The 20,313-nt window shown below is 48.7% G+C and overlaps 1 protein-coding gene across 5 annotated transcripts in view; it reads right to left on the reverse strand.

The window, feature by feature from the left end:
- The window catches only part of Cd276 (CD276 molecule), a 66,072-nt gene that overhangs the window by 40,566 nt on the left and 5,193 nt on the right, over nt 1-20,313 (reverse strand). For 4 of the 5 annotated variants that reach the window (XM_027414910.2, XM_027414912.2, XM_027414909.2 and 1 more), the window contains exons 2-5: nt 10,076-10,208; nt 6,774-7,112; nt 5,027-5,323; nt 845-979 (exon numbers count right to left, since the gene is read on the reverse strand). In XM_027414910.2, the coding sequence (XP_027270711.1) occupies nt 845-979; nt 5,027-5,323; nt 6,774-7,112; nt 10,076-10,154 (850 nt within the window). In that variant the 5' untranslated portion in view covers nt 10,155-10,208. Of the gene's footprint in view, nt 1-844; nt 980-5,026; nt 5,324-6,773; nt 7,113-10,075; nt 10,209-17,154; nt 17,282-20,313 lie in introns of those variants that run through there. The other variant, XM_027414913.2, reaches the window with a different exon arrangement.

Below are 20,313 nucleotides of genomic sequence, written 5' to 3' on the forward strand. Positions count from 1 at the left end.
CAGTAGTTAAGACCACTGTCTGCTCTTGCAGAAACAAGATTTTTGTTCTTAGCACCCACATGGCAACTATCAGTCAGTAATCTATAACCCCAGTTCCAGGCATATATGCAGGCAAAGCACCCATACACAAAAACTTTAACTTTACATTTTAGTTTTAAATTAATTTTTTTCTAAAGAGGTGACACTTCTAAAGGATGATTAGGCTCTGACAGCTCTGCCCTTGCAGATGGCACTGGCACTGTGACCTTTGTCCTCTCACTTTCCACCATCTAAAGATCAGCAAGGCTTCACCAGATGCCAGTGCCCAGATATGATATTGACTTATTTACTTTGTGCCTGTCTGAATGTGTGGTATTCACACATGCCTGTTTACATGTGTGCGGGCACACATGTGGGCATACATGTATGTGGAGGCCCAAGGCTGATATCAGGAGTCTTCCTTGATCACTCTCCATGTTATTTATTAAGGCGGGGTCTCTCAATGAAATCCAGAGCTCACTGATATGGCTAGTCTAGCTGATCAGTTTGACCTGGGAAAGCCCTGTCTCCTCCTCCTCCTCCTAAGAGCTGGAATTACAGACAAACTGCCATGCATGTCCACTAGACATTTATGCAGGTGCTGGGGTTCCAAATTCCAGCCTTCATTCTTCTGTGGCAAATGATTTCTCTGTTCTCCCTGCTGCCTGGATATGGTACTCCCAGCTTGAGAAACACAAGCCAGTACATTTCTGTTCTTTACTCCACCCTGTCTTAGGTATTCTCTTACAGCTTCACCCAATCAACTAAAACAGTGATATGCCCCCAAGACACGTGCACGCACACGCAGACACACACGTACACTCACCTGCATTCTCCTCCTCACAGCTCTGCTTGATTTTCCTCCAGCACACAAAGGCCAAGGCCACCAGCAGTACCACAAGACAGACAGAGAGCCCCACGGTCACCCATAGAGCCTCAGGGGGGAATGCCATAGGCTGCCCTGGAAGAAGACAGAAAAATGAGACTATCTGGTTCCCAGGTGTAAACAGGGCCTCCTAGTCTCACTGTGCCCCTGCAGGATTAATGAAGCTCACTCAGGCTCCCACGGCCATAGCGAGATTCATCCTACCAAACCCTGCCACTGTGGCTATGAGTGATGGAAACAGGCCTCAGAAGGGGGGCGGGTGGAGCTAAGAACCCTGAGGATGGCTAACAACCATGGATAGGGCCCCACTGCCCAAGGGTATCTTTCTGTTTTCTAAGACTGATTCAAGGATCTCTCAGGAGACCCGGCTTCCAGTTGCCCCACTTTTCTGTCTAAAATCACCCCAGGAAGCTCCATGTAATCGATTCTCTACAGAGACCCTGACTCCTTCCAGCCTCTACCCAGTCCCTGTCATTTTCCCTTCCTAGTAGGGGCTCCCAAATTCTCCACCTGGCTTACCAGCCACTTCTCCAGAGGCCTCCCTAATGATTGCAGTCCTCCCTGCTTTACATCATCCTCAGGGTCAGACCCCAGCCAGCTACAGCTCATGAGCCAGATTGTGGCCTGTTTTTGACAATCCGTGGGCTAGTATTAGCTTTTATTTTTGTAAAGAGCTACAAAAAGCAAGGAAAAAGAAAAGCTACAGTGCTCTGGAGATGTTAACTTGGTAGATTGCTTGCCTAGAATACATGAAGCCTGGGTTCAATTCCCAGCAGGATATGAACTGGGCATGGTTTCCCATGCTACATGTGATCCCAGAACTAAGGAGGTAGAGGTGGGAGAATAAGAAACTCCAGGTCATCCTCATTACATATTGAGTTCAAGGTCAACTGAGGCAATGAGATCCCGCCAATAACAAATAGACTAATACATAAATAAAATCGGCAGCACATGGCCCACAAAGTATGCATTCTCTAGCTCTTTACAGAAAGTGTGCCTCTTTCTAAACAGAGGAGGGCTTGGAGTGAGAGTCTAAGTCACTCAAGGATTGTGCAGATCTGGGGGAGCCTCACCAAGGGAATATTCTCATGCAGCCCTGAGGCTGCCCATTACAATACCTTGTGTCAAGAGAATGAGTGGAGGTTGAGGAGTTTGAGGTAGGGTTGAGGCCAGCAGCTGTTTTGAGCACATCCCCACACGACTCCAGCATAGATACCACCCTAGTGGTATCTCAGTGGCACTGGGTACTCTGGGTGCTGGGCAGAGCCTTGGAGGGAAAAAAATCTAACAAAGGCAGCTGGTTCCTTTTGTTCTCTGGAGACAGCATGCAGCCAGGGCACCAGTGGCCTCTGTGGAGTACACAGGCAACAGGACCCTGCACCCTGCACCTGTAGAGGCCCAGGCCCACAGGAACTGTGGTAAGTCCTTGCAGCAGACATGCTTTCCATGGGTATGGGGTCGTGGTGGGGCACGCTGCTGCTCTGAACAGGAGAGCAGAAGGCCACAGCTAAGGCAGATGGCTAGAAGGCAGGCCACCCTGGAGCACTTGTGAGACATCTCTGGAAATCTCAAGATAGGGTTCCTGCAGCAGTGGACAGGACAGAGCAGCAGAACTACTCGAGGGACTTCACCCCTCCCTGAAGAGCTACAGGCAGCTAATGGCTGCTAGGGGAGGAAGAGACATTTTCTTCAGTGATACAGCCACTTGATAGAGTGCCCAAGCTCCTATAATGGACCCCTCACTTGTGCTCCTAATGAAAGTCACTGTGTCACAAAAAAGGACATTAAAATGGGCGGGGGGACACCAAGATGGCTCAGCTGGTGAAAGAGTCTGCTGTGAAAGCATGATGACCTGAATTCCTTTACACACACACACACACACACACACACACACACACACACACACACACACGTGAACACAATAAATAAGATTTTAAAATAATGAAAATAGGAGGAAACTTGTTGGGAAGAGGGAGGGAATCAGCAGGATTAAATGGGGAACATGAAATGGTATTAGAGGTGAATAACATCAAAATGCATTATATACATGTATGAAATATCACAACGAATCTCTTCAATATGCAATTAGGATAAGCTAATCACTCAAAGGGAGACTCTCCCTGTGATCATCCCTAAAGTGCCTGAAACTTGGTCAGACTTCCTTCATTCCTCTAGCAAAGGACACAGTCAGCTGGGGCTCAGACCTATATCTCCAGTTTTTGCTCCAGAAAGCCCTCTCCAGAGAGGCCTGGCACAGCACATCAATGTGGAGAGAGAGCAGCTAAAGGACTGAGCATCGAAATCCCAAAATGCTGTACAAGGCAGAGCTGCCCGAAGCAAAATGCAGGCCAAGGGCTCCAAGGTAAGCCAGCTCTGCTCTAATGGAAACTGGAGGCTAGCCGTGGGGAGGAGGGAAAAGTGGGCTAACAGGCCAATGCTGGATTCAGATCCTGGGTCATCTACTTGCTACAGAAGGTGGGAACCAGGATCCCAAGTGGTCCTCGTATAGAGTTTAGAGAGGCTGGGAAGCCCCAGAGCTATGGGAAAACCACTGCCTTTATCATTTGTCCAATTTTCAAAGTGGCATCTGTCCCCAAAAATATTTGAAGCCACTGTGTCAGTCTGTAGTCTTGGGAGAGTCCTTTTTCACTGGGCCTCAGTGTCTTCCATGAATTGTGCTTGGTAATACTAGCCCAAATGGAATCCTTTCAGTGCCAGCTACTGAGGTATAAAGAATGTTCTCTGAAGTGGGGCAAATGTTCTTTCCACATACAAGCCCTTGTTACACAGCACTAGACCACAGATAGCCCAGCCCTCCTGGTGCAAGTTGGCCATGAATCCTCTGTCCTTCCTGACAAAACCTTCATATGTCTGTCCAGCTTATTCCATATTTCTTGGTCTTTTGTGAAAAAAAAAAAACTGCTTTGTCTTTTCTTAAAGGATGTAGTGTGTGTGTGTGTGTGTGTGTGTGTGTGTTCAGACATGTATATGAAGATACTCACAGAGGCCAGAAAATGGCATCTGATCACTTGGAGATCTAGGCATTTGAGCGCTACCTAGGTGCTGGGTGGGTAGAGAACTAGTTGGGCAGAAGAAGGGAATGCTAGGATGTGAACTCTGATCTTCATGATAGAGCAGCAAGTGTTCTTGATCACCGACCCATCTCTCCAGCCCCAGTGAGACATATTTTTTCCTATGGTGTTCTTGACAAGATCAAGGTGTTACTCAGAACAGAAGAGAGTGCAGGAAGTGACTCCCTTGACTGATGTACAGACCAGTTCTCTATTTACACAGGTTTACACAAACACCAGCAACCATTGATAGTAAAGAGCTGGGTGGGCTGGGGATGTCAGGCAGAAGTTGTGGGAAGAGAAGAGACAAGGACCAGTGATGGACAACCAACTTTCCTGATCTCAGAGATGTAGGAGGTCCCTGGGAAAGCTTATAGGGTCCAGAGGTAGGGCTTAGGGAGATAGACCTAGCACACAGGGCTACCAAAGGACTGAACTGAGACATGTCAGGGACAAACATAAAGGGTGACTGTCTACCCTGGCGTGAAGGTGAGCCTGAACCCTCTTTACACCCTTAAGCTCTGAGGGTGGCTACTTGGATTGGTGCTGACCTGGAAACAAGAGATTGACTTCCCCAATATTAGAGGCTTAGTCTAGCATTTGGCCACATGGGGGCAGTAGAGACAACTCTTGCTATCCAACTGTAGGGCTCTAGTCTGCAAGAACCCTTGACCCAGGTGAGCGGGGCTTCATAGTTGCAATTCCTTCACACCAAAAGAAGTGCGCACTAGAAAGCATACCCTCAGTCACTATGTCTCTAAGCAAGCCTTGTGGCTGCCCCAGAATTGTACCCTCCCCTGTAGATTCCAGGCAGGTACTTTGTGGTCCATATCAAGAAGAGGCAGGCATAAGTGCTGTGGAAAGCATGTTCAGGACAACAAACATTACAAATGATTTCATCAGTTCAAGAAAACAAGTGACTACTCACTGGGGAGGTTTTGGGGCAATTGAAGTCTACATGAAAATGAGTATTTTTATATTGATATTCCAGTTTAGGGCCTAGAGAAGAGGTAGCTGTTCCCTCCTCAGCTAACCTGATCGATCCCCTTACCTGTGATGGTGACTGAGCCATGAGCATCTTGCTGCAACACCGGGTTGCGTACCAGGCAGCTATAGATGCCATTAGCACCCAGCACCACCCTCAGCACGCTGTGAACATCAAACAAGCCCCGCTCATTGGCCATCTGGGATGTGGTCACATTGCCAGTCAAGGGCAGTCCCTGCCCATCCTTCCAAAGCACCTCAGCCTCGGGATAGCCCTGGTAGCTGGAGCACGTGATGGTCACTATGTTCCCAGGACGAAGGTCTTTGTTGGGCTCCAGAGTCATGCTGGGCTTCGAGTAGGGAGCTGGAGGGTAGCAGAAGGTAGAAATCAATGACAGTCAGCTCAAGAGAGCCAGTGGAGAAAAGGACACATGGGGCTGTTAGTTAGGAATCAGCTCTGGGGCTCTCTTGGATGGTGGCATCAGCAGTGGGCAGTGGGTGGGCTGCATGCAGACTGGGTAAGGAGTGGAAAATGCTTCCTTCTAAGTGAACTGCCACCTGCCAAAGTCCCGTTGCTCACAAAGCTGGTGAAGGTGCCCTCATCAGCTACACACCAAGAACACATTGCCTTATGCCAGCAGCTCAGGGAAGAGTTCTGTACTGCTAGGGTAGGCCCTGCCCTGCATACCAGTTATTTGCTGTCTATCAGTTGCCAGGTACGGTTAAACTATGCCAGGCTGGAGCCAGCCTCAGGGGGAAGAGGAACAGTGTAGGGTGGCACCCAGGCCACCATGGGATCTGCAGAGACCTGGACATCCATGTCTCCTGGGTCAGAATCATGGAGACAAAGCAGTAAGGAAGGACAGAAGGACAGGGCCTCTCCAGCTGCTCCACAGCCTCTTCTACCATCAACACCCAGGCCTTGTTCCTTCTAATTCTTTCTAGACAGATAGAGTCTCATATTTGATTTTCACTGCAGACTGGCTTTGTCTGACAAGAGCCATCTGTGGGATTCAGACTTGGGGCGATGGGGTTGTCAAGAGCTCCAGCAAAGGCAAACCCCTTCCCCAGGAGAGCTCCTTTGGCTCTCCTTTCCTGTGACTTTCTGCTGACCCAGATGCATCTCCATCCTTCCTAGAAATTTCTTCAGCCTTGGGGTCTGGAGGGTCAAGAAGGTCTTCAATCAGTGACTCCTGACAACTTGGAGTCCCCTACCCCATCATTCTCCTATCATTATCAGGTATCTCCATTGTCTGGGAGATTGAAGATATGAAACTAACTTCCTTTATCTTCAAATGCAACTGAACTATAACCTCCCTTTAAAGTGCCATTTAAGACCAAAAAATTAAAACCCATGGGGCTTCTGTGGGTTGTCATGATTGATGAGCAATGTACATCCTACTGCAACACCAGGCTGGATACCAGGCATCTGTAGGTGCCATTAGCACCCTGGACCACCCTAAGCATGCTGTGTCTATTAAACAAGCCCTGCTCCTTGGCCATCTAAGATGTGGTCCCATAGCCAGTCAAGGGTGATCCCTGCCAGAACACTGCAGCCTCAGGGAAGCCCTGGGAGCTGGAGCATGTAATTGTCACCTTGTCCCCAGGTTGTTGTTGGGCTCCAGAGTCATGCTGGACTTTGAGTAGAGGCTGGAGGGTAGCAGAGGGCAGGAGTTACCAATATCATCAGTTCAGGAGATACCATGGAAGAAAGGACACATGAGGCTCTTAGGAGCAGGATCTGCGGTGAGCAGTGTGTAAGGGGCCCCATGCAGAAGAGTGAAAGCGAAGGATGCCCCCCTCTCCATGCTCACCTGCCACCTGAAGGCTAACAGCAGCACTGTCAAAGTCCTGGATGCTCACAAAGCACGTGTAGCTGCCCTCATCGGTTACTCGGACGCGCTGCAGCCGCAAGGATGCATTGCCCTGCTCCAACAACTCAGGGAAGAGTGCTGTGCGGTTGGCATAGGCACTGCCTTGGTCCCGCCCCTCAGTAAAGCTGTGCACCAGCTGTTTGGTGTCTGTCAGCTGCCAGATGAGGTTGAGCTGTGCCAGACTGAAGCCAGGCTCCAGAGAAAAGGAGCAGCGGAGGGTGGCATCAGCATCCACCAACGCCACCACAGGGTCTTCAGAGACTTGGACCTCCACAGCTCCTGGGGGTGAGTAGAAGGGGCAGGGCAGTTAGGAAAGGTGGGCCTTTCGGGTCTCTCTCCTTTCCCCAGCTATCTCTAGGCTTCGCACACTCTTCCTTTTAGGTCTGAGTCTCAAAGTAAGTTCCATATCTATGCTCCTCGTTGTGAGCGTCAACATGAATTAGGAATGTAATAAGGACCAAGACCCAGGTCACACCCTAGAGCTTATTTACATCCTAATGGAATAGAGAGGCAGTTTGTGATGAACACAGGTATTTATCAGTCTGTGATTAGACTTGGGGGAGGGCCTGTAGATATGCCTCAGTGTTACAGCACTTGTCCAGCTTTGGATCCATTCTGTGCCAAAAAGGGGCGGGGGGGGAGGACAAAATCGAGGGAATACCAAGAGAAAGAAAGAAACGAAAGAAGTCAGGGACTCAACACAGACAGCTTCCAAGCCTGCAGGTACTCTCCACCTGCCAGGTCATTTGCATTTTCCCACAAATACACACTATTTGTATAATTAGGCAGGGGTACCTACAAAAAAGTATACATACAATGTTCTTTGGGTGAGAGAACTTTATTTCTTTGCTTCACTTCCTAAATAAACAGACTTAACTTCAATACAGGAAAGAACACCCATGTCTTTAAATGAAGTGTGAAGCATGATCTCTGGGAAACACAGAGCCTATGCTAGTGGGTGCCAGGGATCAGCAGAGAGAAAGGCCCTGAGGCAGGGGGCCAGTGAGAGTGTATGGGAAAATAACACAATGAGAAAGCCCACTGGAGGAAGGCCAGGCAGGGCTGTGAGAGATGCTGGAAGAAACCTGGGGTTTCCCACCTTTGAGGGCATAGATCTAAGGAGGGCACTAGTTATTAGATGTGACGTGGGTGGCAAAGCCTGAAGTTCTCCCTGGCTTTTCTACAAGGGGAAACTATACTATAGAAGGGTAAGAGGGAGAGTGACCAGGGGGCCACCTCAGGGGTCCTTGTAAGAAGTGATAGTGTTACAGTGGAGGAAAGCATGTGTGAGGGAGTTAGCACCGGAGTCAGCTACAGGTTTTAATCCCAGCACTCAGAAAGCAGAGGCAGGTGGATCTCTGTAAATCCAAAGCCAGCCTGGACTACATAGCAAATTCTAGGCCAGCCAGGGCTACATAGTGAGACCCTGTCCACAAACAAACAAACAAATTGCAGAGTGGTCATAGAACTAGCCAGATCTAAGATGCAGTCAGAAATAGCAATGTTTGCTGATGGATGAAGGGTGAGAAGAAAGGACCATATGGGGGTTTGAATGAGAATGGCTCCCATAGGGCGCATATGTTTGAATGTTTGGTCCCCAGTTGGTGGAACTATTTGGGAAGGATTGGGAGGTGTGGCCTTGTTAGAGGAGGTGTGTCACTGGAAGTGGGCTTTGAGGTTTCAAAAGCCCATGCCATCCTTCACTCTGCTTTGTGTTGGTGGATTAAATGTTAGCTCTCAGCTAATGCTCCAGTGCTATGCCTGCCTTCCTACTGACACATTCCTCGCCACGATGGCCATGGACTCAGCCTCTGACACTTTAAGCAAGCCCCCAGATGAAATGCTTTTTTCTAAGTTGTCTTGGTCCTGGTGGTTTGTCACAGCAATAGAAAAGTAACTATGTAGCAGAATGTAAATCACAAAAGCACAAGATGACTCCATCCTGAGGAGAACCCTGAGCTCCCAGAGAAAAGAGCCCTGGGGCAGGCTCCTCTATGGCCAACTGTGCCCCTATCCAACCGACTTCCCAGCAGTTTTGCTCCCAGGAGCCTCTGTCTGCACTTCATCTCTCCTTCAGAGAAGTCAGGAAGGGTCTGGGGAGTCTGCTGGGCTTGGTCACAGTGAGGTGAGAGGTCCAGGCACCCACAGGAAACAGGCACACTCAAAATATGTGAAGCAAGGCCTCCAAATGAAACTAACTGAATACAGCACCCATAAAAGGCTTAGAAAATTGTATTTGCTCTGTGGTTAGTGTTTTACTGGGAATTCCACACTTTCTTAGTGTGTGATGCATAGAGGTTGAAGCTGAGCCTGCATATCTTTCAGTAATCCAGTGAAAGAAAGCTTAGGCCACTTCTCATCCTTGCCAAATAGACCTAAGTTATCACTTGCAGGGAACATCTGGGACATGGAACTTGAGTCACCCAAAGTCCTTTCTTTCTAAAGAAGTGAGAGCCAGGCTGGGTGTGGTGGTGGCGCACGCCTTTAATCCCAGCATTCAAGAGGCAGAGGCAAGTGGATTTCTGTGAGTTCCAGGCCAGCCTGTCTACACAGTGAGTTCCCGGATGGCCAGAGATACATAGTGAGACTTTGTTTCAAACAAAAATAACAAACTAAGAAGTCAACACCTAGGGGTAGAGATGGGTGCTGCCTATGATGACCACTAGATGGCACCAGACTCTCGGCTTTGTTTTCTCCATGGGTTGAATGACTACCCAAACAGTGCATTTACATAGCCAAGCACTATATGGGAGGTACCTTCATTTATTCATCATGATGATTGAGCACCATTCCACCCCTTAGGATAGACAGACACTGTCTTCTGAACAGGGTGACAACAGGCAAAAATCAAAGGAACCATATGTCAAGGGGAGGTATATGCTAGGAAGGATGTGCTATGTCGTTTTACACAAAGTACCCAAGTAAGCATGCTGAGGACCTGCCATTTGAGAAAAGGCTTGCGACAAAATAAAGAGTGGAATCATGCCTCTGTCTGAGGGCAGAAAGTTCTGGGCAGAGGAAAACCTATGTGCAAGGGTCCTGAAGAGAGTTTACAGTGTCTTCGGGAATCTGCATTACCCTAGTAGACAGTGTTCAAGCCCCATTTCACAGATGAAAAAGTAGAGGCTAAGGTGAAGATGGTTGCTGTGGATCCCAGAGATGGTGACAGAGCCAGCCTGGCAGGAGCCCAGGAAGGAGTAGGCATCCCCACACACCCCCATGACCACAATTCCTCCCCTCACCTGTGAGGCAGAAGTACAGCACTCCCAGTGCTGTGCGCATACACACACCCACACTGGGGCCACCCCATCCACACAGCATCTTCCTGTGAGGCAGCTGACAGCTGGGCTCTCCTTGGCAGATGGCTGCTCCTGCCTGTGGAAGAGGAAGAGAGGCCTTTGTCTCCCAAGGTCCTTCCCAACACCTTCCTAATTCCTCGGGACCATCCAAATGTAAGAGGCAAGATGCCAGGCAGCCAGCAAGACAAAGATGATGAGCTTGGGGTCCAGGCTGTGCCCAGGTCACTTTGGCTGATGGGAGAGTAAAAGAGCAGGTTTTACAGAAACTCAGGATTCAGTTTGACAAGTATACTCTACTGTACTCTAAAAGCAGCCCGGAGCCACTGAGGGTTCTGGAATAGAGAAACAGCATTGTGAGGGCTAATTTGATAGCATCTGCAGAATAAATGAGAGAAGCCAGCCAAGTGGAGAAGCAGGTGTAGGTAAAACTGACAGCATTTAGGAGTATAGGAAACGAGGGAGGCAACAGTCAGGACAGTTGCTTTTGGGCCCGGATCACTAGGACAGGAAATGTGGAACATTTGGTCTAGGGTGTGTTAGGTTAAGATCATGTGTGAAGAAACCCCAGGGCAGAGTTCTAGGAGCAGCTGGATGTACTGATGTGGAGTCTGGGAGGGGAATTTGCTAGTTTAATACATGTGTACCAAGCAACCAAGACCCAGCAGAAATGAAAGAGGCCAGGGGCAGAGCTGGTGTCAGTGTCGTCAGTGTCAAACCTGAGCAAGAACTGGATCTATTGCAATAGATCAGGCCTGGGCCAGAGAGGTCCCAGACTTCCCTGGGTTTGGCTAGTACTCAGGGTTCCCCCAGGTCCCTGACTCAGGCAGGCTGTATGCAACACTTCTTATGTCCCTCACTGTTTGTCTGCTCAAGCCATGTGACCCAGGTCCATCTGTCCCACCTAACAATGATTAGCAAGAATACAAACATTTCACACCCTCCTGGTCACCCCCAGTGACAGATTGGTTGCATTTTTGCAGGAGAAACAAACAAATAAATACATAAACAAATACAAACACATGAGTTTCATAATTCTATATCATCTGTCATTGAGCAGAGCTGAAAATAGCCCGACCCTGCAGCAATCCCTTTCTACCCTTCATAGAGCAAATCCTACCTACAGCCGAGCATCTTATCTAGCCTTGGGTACCTGGGGACAGCCGTTTCATCCTATCATACACCTCTTCTCCCATTCCCAATGCCAGGAAGCTGCACAGAGGGGGTCCCTTAGTCAAACCCAGCATCCTGAATAACCACCCTCTTCCCTGGCTATCCCACAGTCCAATGTGGAAAAGCCCTGGGCAGCCACTTCCTGTCCAGATGCTTCCGGTCCAAAGTCTGATGGCCTCAAAGCCTCCAGTCTGGGTGCTGAGTCAGCAGCTCTGATTCATAACGGCATCCTTGGGGATGCCATTTCCTGCCTGACAAGGGCCACCGTAAGCCTGCAGGAAAACCTAGCAGCCAGCTGCCTGGACTACTGGCTATGTGCCACAGGAAGCTAAAGCCTACAGAGTTGCCAGCTTAAGTCTTATGTCCTCTTTTACCCCCTAGACAGACACAGAGTCTGGGAGCTGGGATGTGGCTCAGGTGGTTGAGGGCTTATCTAGCTGGCAGAATGACCTAGAAGCTCCGGATTCATCCTCCAGGACCTCATAAGTCAGGTGTGGTGGCACATGCCTGTAATCTTAGAGGGATCAGGAAGATCAGGAGTTCAGGGTCATCCTTAGCTACAGAGTGAATGCAAGGCCAGCCTGGGCAACAAGACACCCTGTCTTAAAACAAATGAACTCTGAGTCTGACAGTGCTTCTTGGAGTCCATATATTTCAGTCTTCTTACTGCTGCTTGTGCCTGTCATCTAGGGTCACCTGGACCCTCTTCACTGACCCCATAAGTCCCACATATCACCCCCTCCCAATCTCATTCTCTCAGGTGCCTTCTGAGACCTAAGACAGGAATCAGGTTCGTGTACCACCACCACCCCGAAAAATCCCCCACAGCTCCCCAGTAGTTACAAGAGAAGACCTACATTATTCTTCTACCTGATGTTCAAGGCTCTCCCTAGGATGTCTTCCCATGCTTCAAGCTACTTCCCGTTACTGAGGTTTACCCCCAGGATCACTTATGAGTGTCTCTGAAGGTGTGGGAATCCAAGTGTTCTCTCCTGATCAGACTAACTATGTTTCCCCAAAACATAGCTGACACCTCACTCTAGAGGGTCCATGAGAGGCTTCCAGAGTGGAAGCTTGCACTCTTTGATTCCTTTTCTCCATTCTGGACCCAGGAAGTCCAGCATTGTAATTTCAGCCTAGAAACTCCATGGAGCCCCTCCAAGAAAGACTGCCAAGTGCCTCCGGGAAAGACACTGTAGTAAGGGCCAGCCACCCTCACCTTGAAGCTACTGCAAGCTTATCCAAACCCAGCAGAATTAGGATGCAAGGACACTCTCAAGACATCATCCAAGACTTATTACGGCACATATTCAGAACAGCAAACCTGACTGCCAATGAACTCTGGGCCACCATAACCACTGGCATCACGCCAGTCTTTTATTTTTTTTTTAAGATTTTTATTATTATTTTAAAAAAGTGCTGGATCCCCTGAAACTGATGGTTGTGAGCCACCATTTGGGTGCTAGAAACTGAACTCAGGTCCTCTGCAAGAGCAGCGAGTGCCCTTAGCTGCAGAACCATCTCTCCAGCTTGATTGGTTTTTGAGTACGGGTGCCTAGCTGCATGTGGGTTTGTACATGTGAATGCCGGTGCCCACAAAGTCTAGAAGAGGATTCGGATCCCCTGAAGTAGGAGTTACAGACAGCTGTGAGCCACCATGTGAGTGCTGGGAACCAAACTAGGTTACCTACGAGAGCAATACATGCTCTTAACCACAGAACCACCTCTCTAACCCCACCCCATGGTCCATCCACCCCACACTCCCCAACCTCCCACAGAAAGGATAAAAGCGAGAGTCGTAGAACTCTAAAAATATAAGCAAAGTTTCTGGATCCAAATATGCCTGAAGCAAGCTGCAGACCTAGATGGGCTGATCTTTCTCCCCTTAATCCAGTTCCAGGTAAGTGGATGACATGTGCAACTGATGGAGTCCTTGTGTACAGCAGGTTCATCTGGATACTGGACAATTCCTTTAATGATGCACGGACCACCGCTGGGGAGGCCGAGGGGACAAAGGGGACTCATCTGTGTGGTGTATGCTCTCAAGTAGCAGACCCCAATGCAGAAGGCGGATGTGCCTCTCAGCAGAGCCCACTTTAAGATGCCATGAGGGCTGCTTGGTGGCACCTGAGAGCCATCACAGCCTCCAAGTGCATGCTGAGGGCCTGGAGCAGCTCTCAGGTAAGGCTGGGAAAGGTGAGACTCATCTTAGCCCCATCTGCTGCCTCTCAAGCAGATCTCCTTGATATGGCAAATGAAGACCAAGGCTTTGAAAGTGGGAGGAACTGAGTCTGACCATCAGAACTCCAGGGGGAAATGCCAGGCATGGTGGTACGTGCTTGTAATCCCAGGACTAGGGAGATGAAGACAGGGAGATCCCTGGCTTACTAGTGAACCAACCCAGCCTACTTAGTGAGTTGTGGGCCAGTGAGAGAGCCTGTCTCAAAAACAAACAATAAATGAAAACCAAAGTGGATGACAACTGAGGAACAACAGCCAAGGCTTGTCCTCTGGCTTCCACAGCTAGTTACTACACAGCATATAAATCTGCACACACACATATACACAATGGGAGAAAATGATCCCAAAGTTTGGAGTTCTGATCCTAGCTCTGACACTTCACTGTATAGTCTTAATAAGGTCTCCCACTGTGGTGGTTTGAAGGAAGATGGGCCCCATAGACTCATATATTTGAATACATGGTCTCCGGTTGGTAGTTATTTGGGAAGGATTAGAGGTGTGCCCCCCATGGGGGCTATAGATATGGCTCAGTGGGTAAGAGTTCTTCCAGAGAATCAGGGTTCAATTCCCAGCACCCATATGGCAGCTCACACCTGTCTGTAACTCCTGTTTCAGGGCTCTGATATCCTCACACAGTCATACATGCAGGCAAAAAACACACACATACACACACACACACACACACACACACACACACACACACACAAGAGGTGTGGCCATGTTGGAGGAGGGGTTTTACTAGGGACAGGCTTAAGGCTTCAAAAGATTGGCACCATTCCCAATGTGCTCTCTTCTGCCTGCTTGTAGCTCAAGATGTAAGCTCTCAGCTGTCCCTGCCACCATACCTTCACTCTGCCATCATGGACTTTAAACTCCTGGAATTGTAAGCCCAAGTAAGCCCTTCCTTCCTCCCTCCCTCCTAACCTTTCATTTATTTATTTATTTATTTATTTATTTATTTATTTTGTTTTTTCCGAGACAGGGTTTCTCTGGGTAACAGCCCTGTAACAGCCTGGTCACTTGTAGACCAGGCTGGTCTCAAACTCACAGAGATCCATCTACCTCTGCTTCCCAAGCACTGGGATCAAAGGCATGCGCCACCACATCCAGCTTATAACCCCCCCTTTTTTGTAGGTTGCTTTAGTATTGTGTTTTATCACAATAGCAAAACAATGACTACACTCACCTTTCTTTAAAAAAAAAAAAAATCACAGGGCTGGAGAGAAGGCTCAGTGGTTAAAAGCACTTGCTGCTCTTGCAGAGGACCCAGGTTCAGTTCCTAGCACCCACCATAATTCCATCCATAATTCCAGTTCCAGGAGATCTGACCTCCTCTTTTGACCTTCTCTGGTATCAGTCACTCTCTGAGTTCAATATTTCTAAAAGAAAAATTTGTCCAAGTCTAATGGACCTTCTTTGCTATCGTGAAACTCACATTGAAATTCATATAGCCATGTTACCACAGAAGCCACCAATTATTTCCTTAGTTCTGTTCTCCCCTTCGGTAGCATTTAGTCAGGCATAGAGCCACTCAGCTAAAGACTACAGATCCCAGACTCCCTTTCAGCTGGGTGTGGCCACATGATCATTTTCTGGCTAATAAGATTTCAGAGGAACTAATAGGTACAGTTCTGGGTCATGTCCTTAAAAATGGAGGGCGTCCTCTTTTTTCTCCTCCCCCTTCCAAAGCATGGAACAGAAATGTCTAAAGCCTTGTAGGACCACACTGCCAGGGCAACACCCCAAGCATTACAAAGCAGCAAAACAGAGGGTCCCTGGGGCTATGGCTTCAGCCCTGGATATAGCCAGATGGTCACATGGGTGAGAAGTAAGCATCTGTTCTAGCATAAGTCACTGTTATTTTGGTCTTTCTTACGGCATCTGAATGAACTAATTTAAGGAGCCATCCCTCTGTTTGTCTCTTCCTTCTCTCTCCACCCTAGGAAAATTGCTAGCGCTCAGAGCCACAAAAGAAACCATCTAAAATAGGTGTCTCAAAAATTGAGCCACAGACAGTCTCAACAATCACCAATGGATGTCAGAGCTCAGCTAAGAGATATTTCAAAGATGGAAGGGACCCAGGGATTGTCGAGAAGGAGAAAAGGGTAATGCTTACAAGAATCGGGTGAATTCGGGCCCAGGGTAGGTTGTAGAGAAGAGAGAGAAGCATGCTTCAGGGGAAGAAAAAAAATCACATTAAAATTAAGCTAGGTTCACCCATGGCAGAGCGAGAAACAGGAGAAGTCATTCACACACTGGTGACCACAGAAACCAAAACTGGGATCCCTGGGGGAGACCAATAGAATGAGAAGAGACCCCAGAGCAAAATCTGGAGCAACTACAGAAGTGCATGGCTAGGTGTCCTAACAGGGGACCTTTCCCTGGCCACCCTTGCCAGCTTGTATGCTCTCTCCGGGGATGGGAACCAGCTACTCTCAACCCCAAGCAATCTGCTTGCTTTGAGGCAGCTCTCATTGGTGGAAAATGCTTACTTATTCTGAGCCAAACTCTGTCTCCCAGGACAGCCTATATCAGTTCTCAAGCAGTCCCTACAACTGCACAGAACAAGCATGTGTCCTTTCTCATGGCCATGCAAGTATTTGTTCTTCCTTAACAAGGTCACCACTGGGCAGCTGTGCCACACAATTCACTAAAACAATAGATTATCAAATGTGTGACTCAAAACCATAAGTTCTTGAACTCGGGGCCACCTTCCCATGTCCAGTCACCCGTTTTGGTGAAGCTGGAGAGGACCGGAGCTTTTAGTTTCTCTGTGTTTCTCTGACAGTTCACTGGGTCCATCCAAGTTCATCCCTGGTTGGCTGGCTAGCCAGCAAGCCCCTGGAATCTACCTGTCTCCACCTCCCCCAGTGCTGGGACTGTAGGGGTATCCCTGCACCCGACTTTTACTTGGGTTCTCAGGATCCATACTCAGGTCCTCATGTTTGTAAGGCAAGCACTTAATTAACTGAGCCTTCCCCTCAGCCCCTAAAATACCACATTTTCATAATGAATATAGGGCAAATGTTTGGGAAACCAATGTACAATGCAAGTATAATATGGCCAGTCCTCTGGTACAGGTGCATATAGGTAATGTGGGCATGGTGGATTAGCAATTCCTTGACAGCTTTCAGGGAAGCTTAGGAAGGACTGCTCAGAGAAGGGGACATTCCTCCGTCTGGGAGAGGAGGTGGCAGAGAAGGTGACGGAGGAGTGAAGGAGTGAACGTCACAGCATATTCTGGGAAGATGGTGCTCTGGGAGAGGCTGTGGGAAGATGAGGCAGAGGTCACTTAAGGATTCCAGGTTGTTTCTGTGCAGTGGGGAGCTGTGGCCCACACCTCCACTCCTTCTTCCTATGCTCTACCCCAGACTGTCCTGAAATATCCCTGACAGTTTCTTGGAGATAGTGACTCTTAAGTTCGCTTAGCATAGGGACAGCCAATCCCAGGGGCCAGATACAATTAAAACAGACCACCCCTTCCTCACCTGAGTTGCTCAGCTCCTCCTGGACACCTGTGCTTTCCCTCCTTGGCAATGGAGTACACACACACACACACACACACACACACACACACACACACACACACACACACACACACACGTAGTCACCATGTGGGCGCTTATTTTCTCCATGGTCCTTAATGGGTTCCTCTTTTATTCTCGTTGGCTTCTTCTGATACCAGGGATCAACCTCCTTGTAGGGAATCCAGCCCGTATGATACTGGGAGGCTGTGGCCCCAACCTCAAGCCTGGGCTTGTGACCAGATATGACTCAGGGAAGAACCCTGGCCCCACCCCCAGTTCAGGGATGGGCAGTGAGCCAAGCCATAACCAATCAGTCTTTTCTCAGCTCTTCTGGAGAAACCCTCAGCAAAAAGTTGCTAGGAAGGATACGGTCTAGATTGTTAGCAATCAATTTGTCAGCTATCAACAATCTAAAGGAATTGATCCAGGGGCTGGGGAGATGGCTCAGTGGATAAAGTGACTGCCACATAAGCGTGAGGATCTCAGCTTAGCACCTACATAAAAGAAGGCATGTGATGGCATGCCTATAATCCCAGTACAGGGAAAGGGCTACCAGGTGGATCCCTGGGGCTCCCTGGCCGGCCAGGCTTACTAAATCAGTGTGCTCCAGATTAAGAGACCTTGTCTCAGGAAGCAAGGTAGATAACAATTGAGGAAGACATCCAGGTTGACTTCTGGCTTCCACTTACTCACACACATGCATGCATGTGCCCACACACACTTGCACCTACAAGAACACACTCACAGACACGGACACGGACTCATTAAATATGTGCTGCATCCAATCACCCCCTTCCACAGGGAACCCAGGCTTGCTCATCCGTTTGAAATAACAGTTCAGCTCCAAGGGAGCCCTATCTGACCTGGCTCTGCTCCCATCCCCACATTCACTTCCTCCCACGTGCTCTCATTTCAGTGGCTGCTTCCAGCATCTACAGCACAAGACCCTCTTTCCTAGCTCATAAGGGATTGTTTTTGCCACTGTAGTCCCTTCCTCTGGGATGACATGAGTCATACCTCTTTGCCCTGAAGGTACCCTTGACAGCAAAGCCAGAACAAAGTCTGCCACTCAAAGAGGCCCTTGCTATGCTCTGCACCTTGCCTGATCAGCACCTCAGAACCTCCCTGAACGGCAACCCCATGTGTTTCCTTTAACTCTTACATCCTTAATCCTAGCAAAGGCTTGGCCCATAGGGAGCTCAGTGCTCTCTGCTCAAATGGTGGATGAATGCATGAGTGCACCTGTGCTTAGATGGACAGATGGATGAACAGAGAGATGCTTACAAAAGAAGAAAGGATCTAGAGCCTGATGATGAACCCATCCCTGGAATATGGGAATGAGGGTCAGGTCCACTTTTGTTTTCTACTTAACTACATTCTGTTTTTCATTTGTTTGTTTTCCAATGAATGTATAAGTCTTCTGCAATAAACAAAAGGAAAAGAGAAAACAGTAGTATCAAAGGTGCGAACTAGAGAGATGGCTCAGTGGTTAACAGCACTGACTGCTCTTCCAGAGGACCTGAGTTCAATTCCCAGTACCCACATGGCAGCTCACACCTGTCTGTAACTCCAGTTTCAGGAGACACTGACACCCATGGCAAAAATACAAATGCACATAAAAATAAAAAAGTGAAATGTATTTTTAAAAAAAGATACATAAGGCTTTAAGTCCCGGTTCAACTGCTTACTTGCTAGGCTCTCAATCTCATTCCCCAAGAAAGGTCCATGTCACTGACCCCTGCTGAGATTGCAATCATATGCTGGGCTGGCAGCATCACTGAAGGTGTGATGAAAGTGGGCCTTAGTGTCTAAGAAGGTGGCTTTGGATTTATAGGCTCAAATCCATACTCTGCCATTCCCAAAGTCATGTGACTTTGGGGATATATACTAGCCGTCAGTTTGCAGGAATAATAAACCCTGTCCTCACAGGGCTTGGCTGAGTAAAACAATTAAACTGACCTACCACACAGTAGATTCTGTAAGTGGGCAAAGGGACCTGGACAAGGGAAGAAGGGTCTCTAGAATTCCCTGAGGAGGTTCCTCCGGGATGGCTTTCTTTTCCTGACAATGAGTCAGCTCAAGCTTTTTGTGTCCAAGGCTACCCACTGGATACCATACCCCAGCTCTGTGATTCTACCCAACAGAACAACCCAACTTCCTCTCAAAATGTCTGTGAGTCAAGACTGTGGTAAGTCATCAGAACCATCCGCAGAGCAGCCCAAAGCCTTTCCAGCATCCTCTACCTGTTTCCCCTGTGCCTGCAGGAAGCACACAGAAAAGGGAGACAGAACACAGGACAGGGTGACTGGCCTCCCCAACCACATGATTATAACCACCCAGAGGTCAAGGTTGCAAGCCCAAAGAAGGCAAACCACAGGCCTTGGTAGGTAGCGCATGCATGGTGAGGCGTGCTGGCCCACTGTTCTCACTGCCTTCTGCTCCGGGAGAGGCCCTCAAGTGAATGAACATCCTCTAGGACCTGACAGTCATTTAAAGCAGCATGATGCCATCTTGAACTCAGAGCCACCTGCAGAGGTGAGACTCTCTCTCTCTCTCTCTCTCTCTCTCTCTCTCTCTCTCACAACACATACCACCAGAGCTCTCTCTCTCTCTCTCTCTCTCTCTCTCTCTCTCTCTCAGGGAAGGACCAGCCAGAACTCTCTCTCTCTCTCTCTCTCTCTCTCTCTCTCTCTCTGAAAGAAAGAAAGAAAGGAACTCTCTCTCTCTCTCTCTCTCTCTCTCTCTCTCTCTCTAAGGAAGAAAGGAAGGGAGACTCTCTCTCTCTCTCTCTCTCTCTCTCTCTCTCTCTCTGCCAGATGCTGGCAGACCATCTCTCTCTCTCTCTCTCTCTCTCTCTCTCTCTCTCTCTCTGGCAGATGTACATCTAAACTCTCTCTCTCTCTCTCTCTCTCTCTCTCTCTCTCTCTGACTCCCGTAAGGGTCCACTCTCTCTCTCTCTCTCTCTCTCTCTCTCTCTCTCTCTCTCTGTTTCTGCCCTGAAAGAGCTCTCTCTCTCTCTCTCTCTCTCTCTCTCTCTCTGTCTGTCTGTCGCTGTCTGCTCTCGCTCTCTCTCTCTCTCTCTCTCTCTTCTCTCCTCTCTCTCTCTCTCTGTGTGTGTGTGTGTGTGTGTGTGTGTGGTGTGTGTGTGTGTGTGTGTGTCCCCTACTATCTCTGTCTCCCTCTATCTCTGTCTCTTCTCTGGAGCATGCCCCACTGCCTCTACCAGGGACAGGTCTCAGCAGA

Source organism: Cricetulus griseus, chromosome 4, assembly GCF_003668045.3.
Source record: "Cricetulus griseus strain 17A/GY chromosome 4, alternate assembly CriGri-PICRH-1.0, whole genome shotgun sequence".
In the NCBI taxonomy this organism is placed as follows: Eukaryota; Metazoa; Chordata; class Mammalia; order Rodentia; family Cricetidae; genus Cricetulus; species Cricetulus griseus.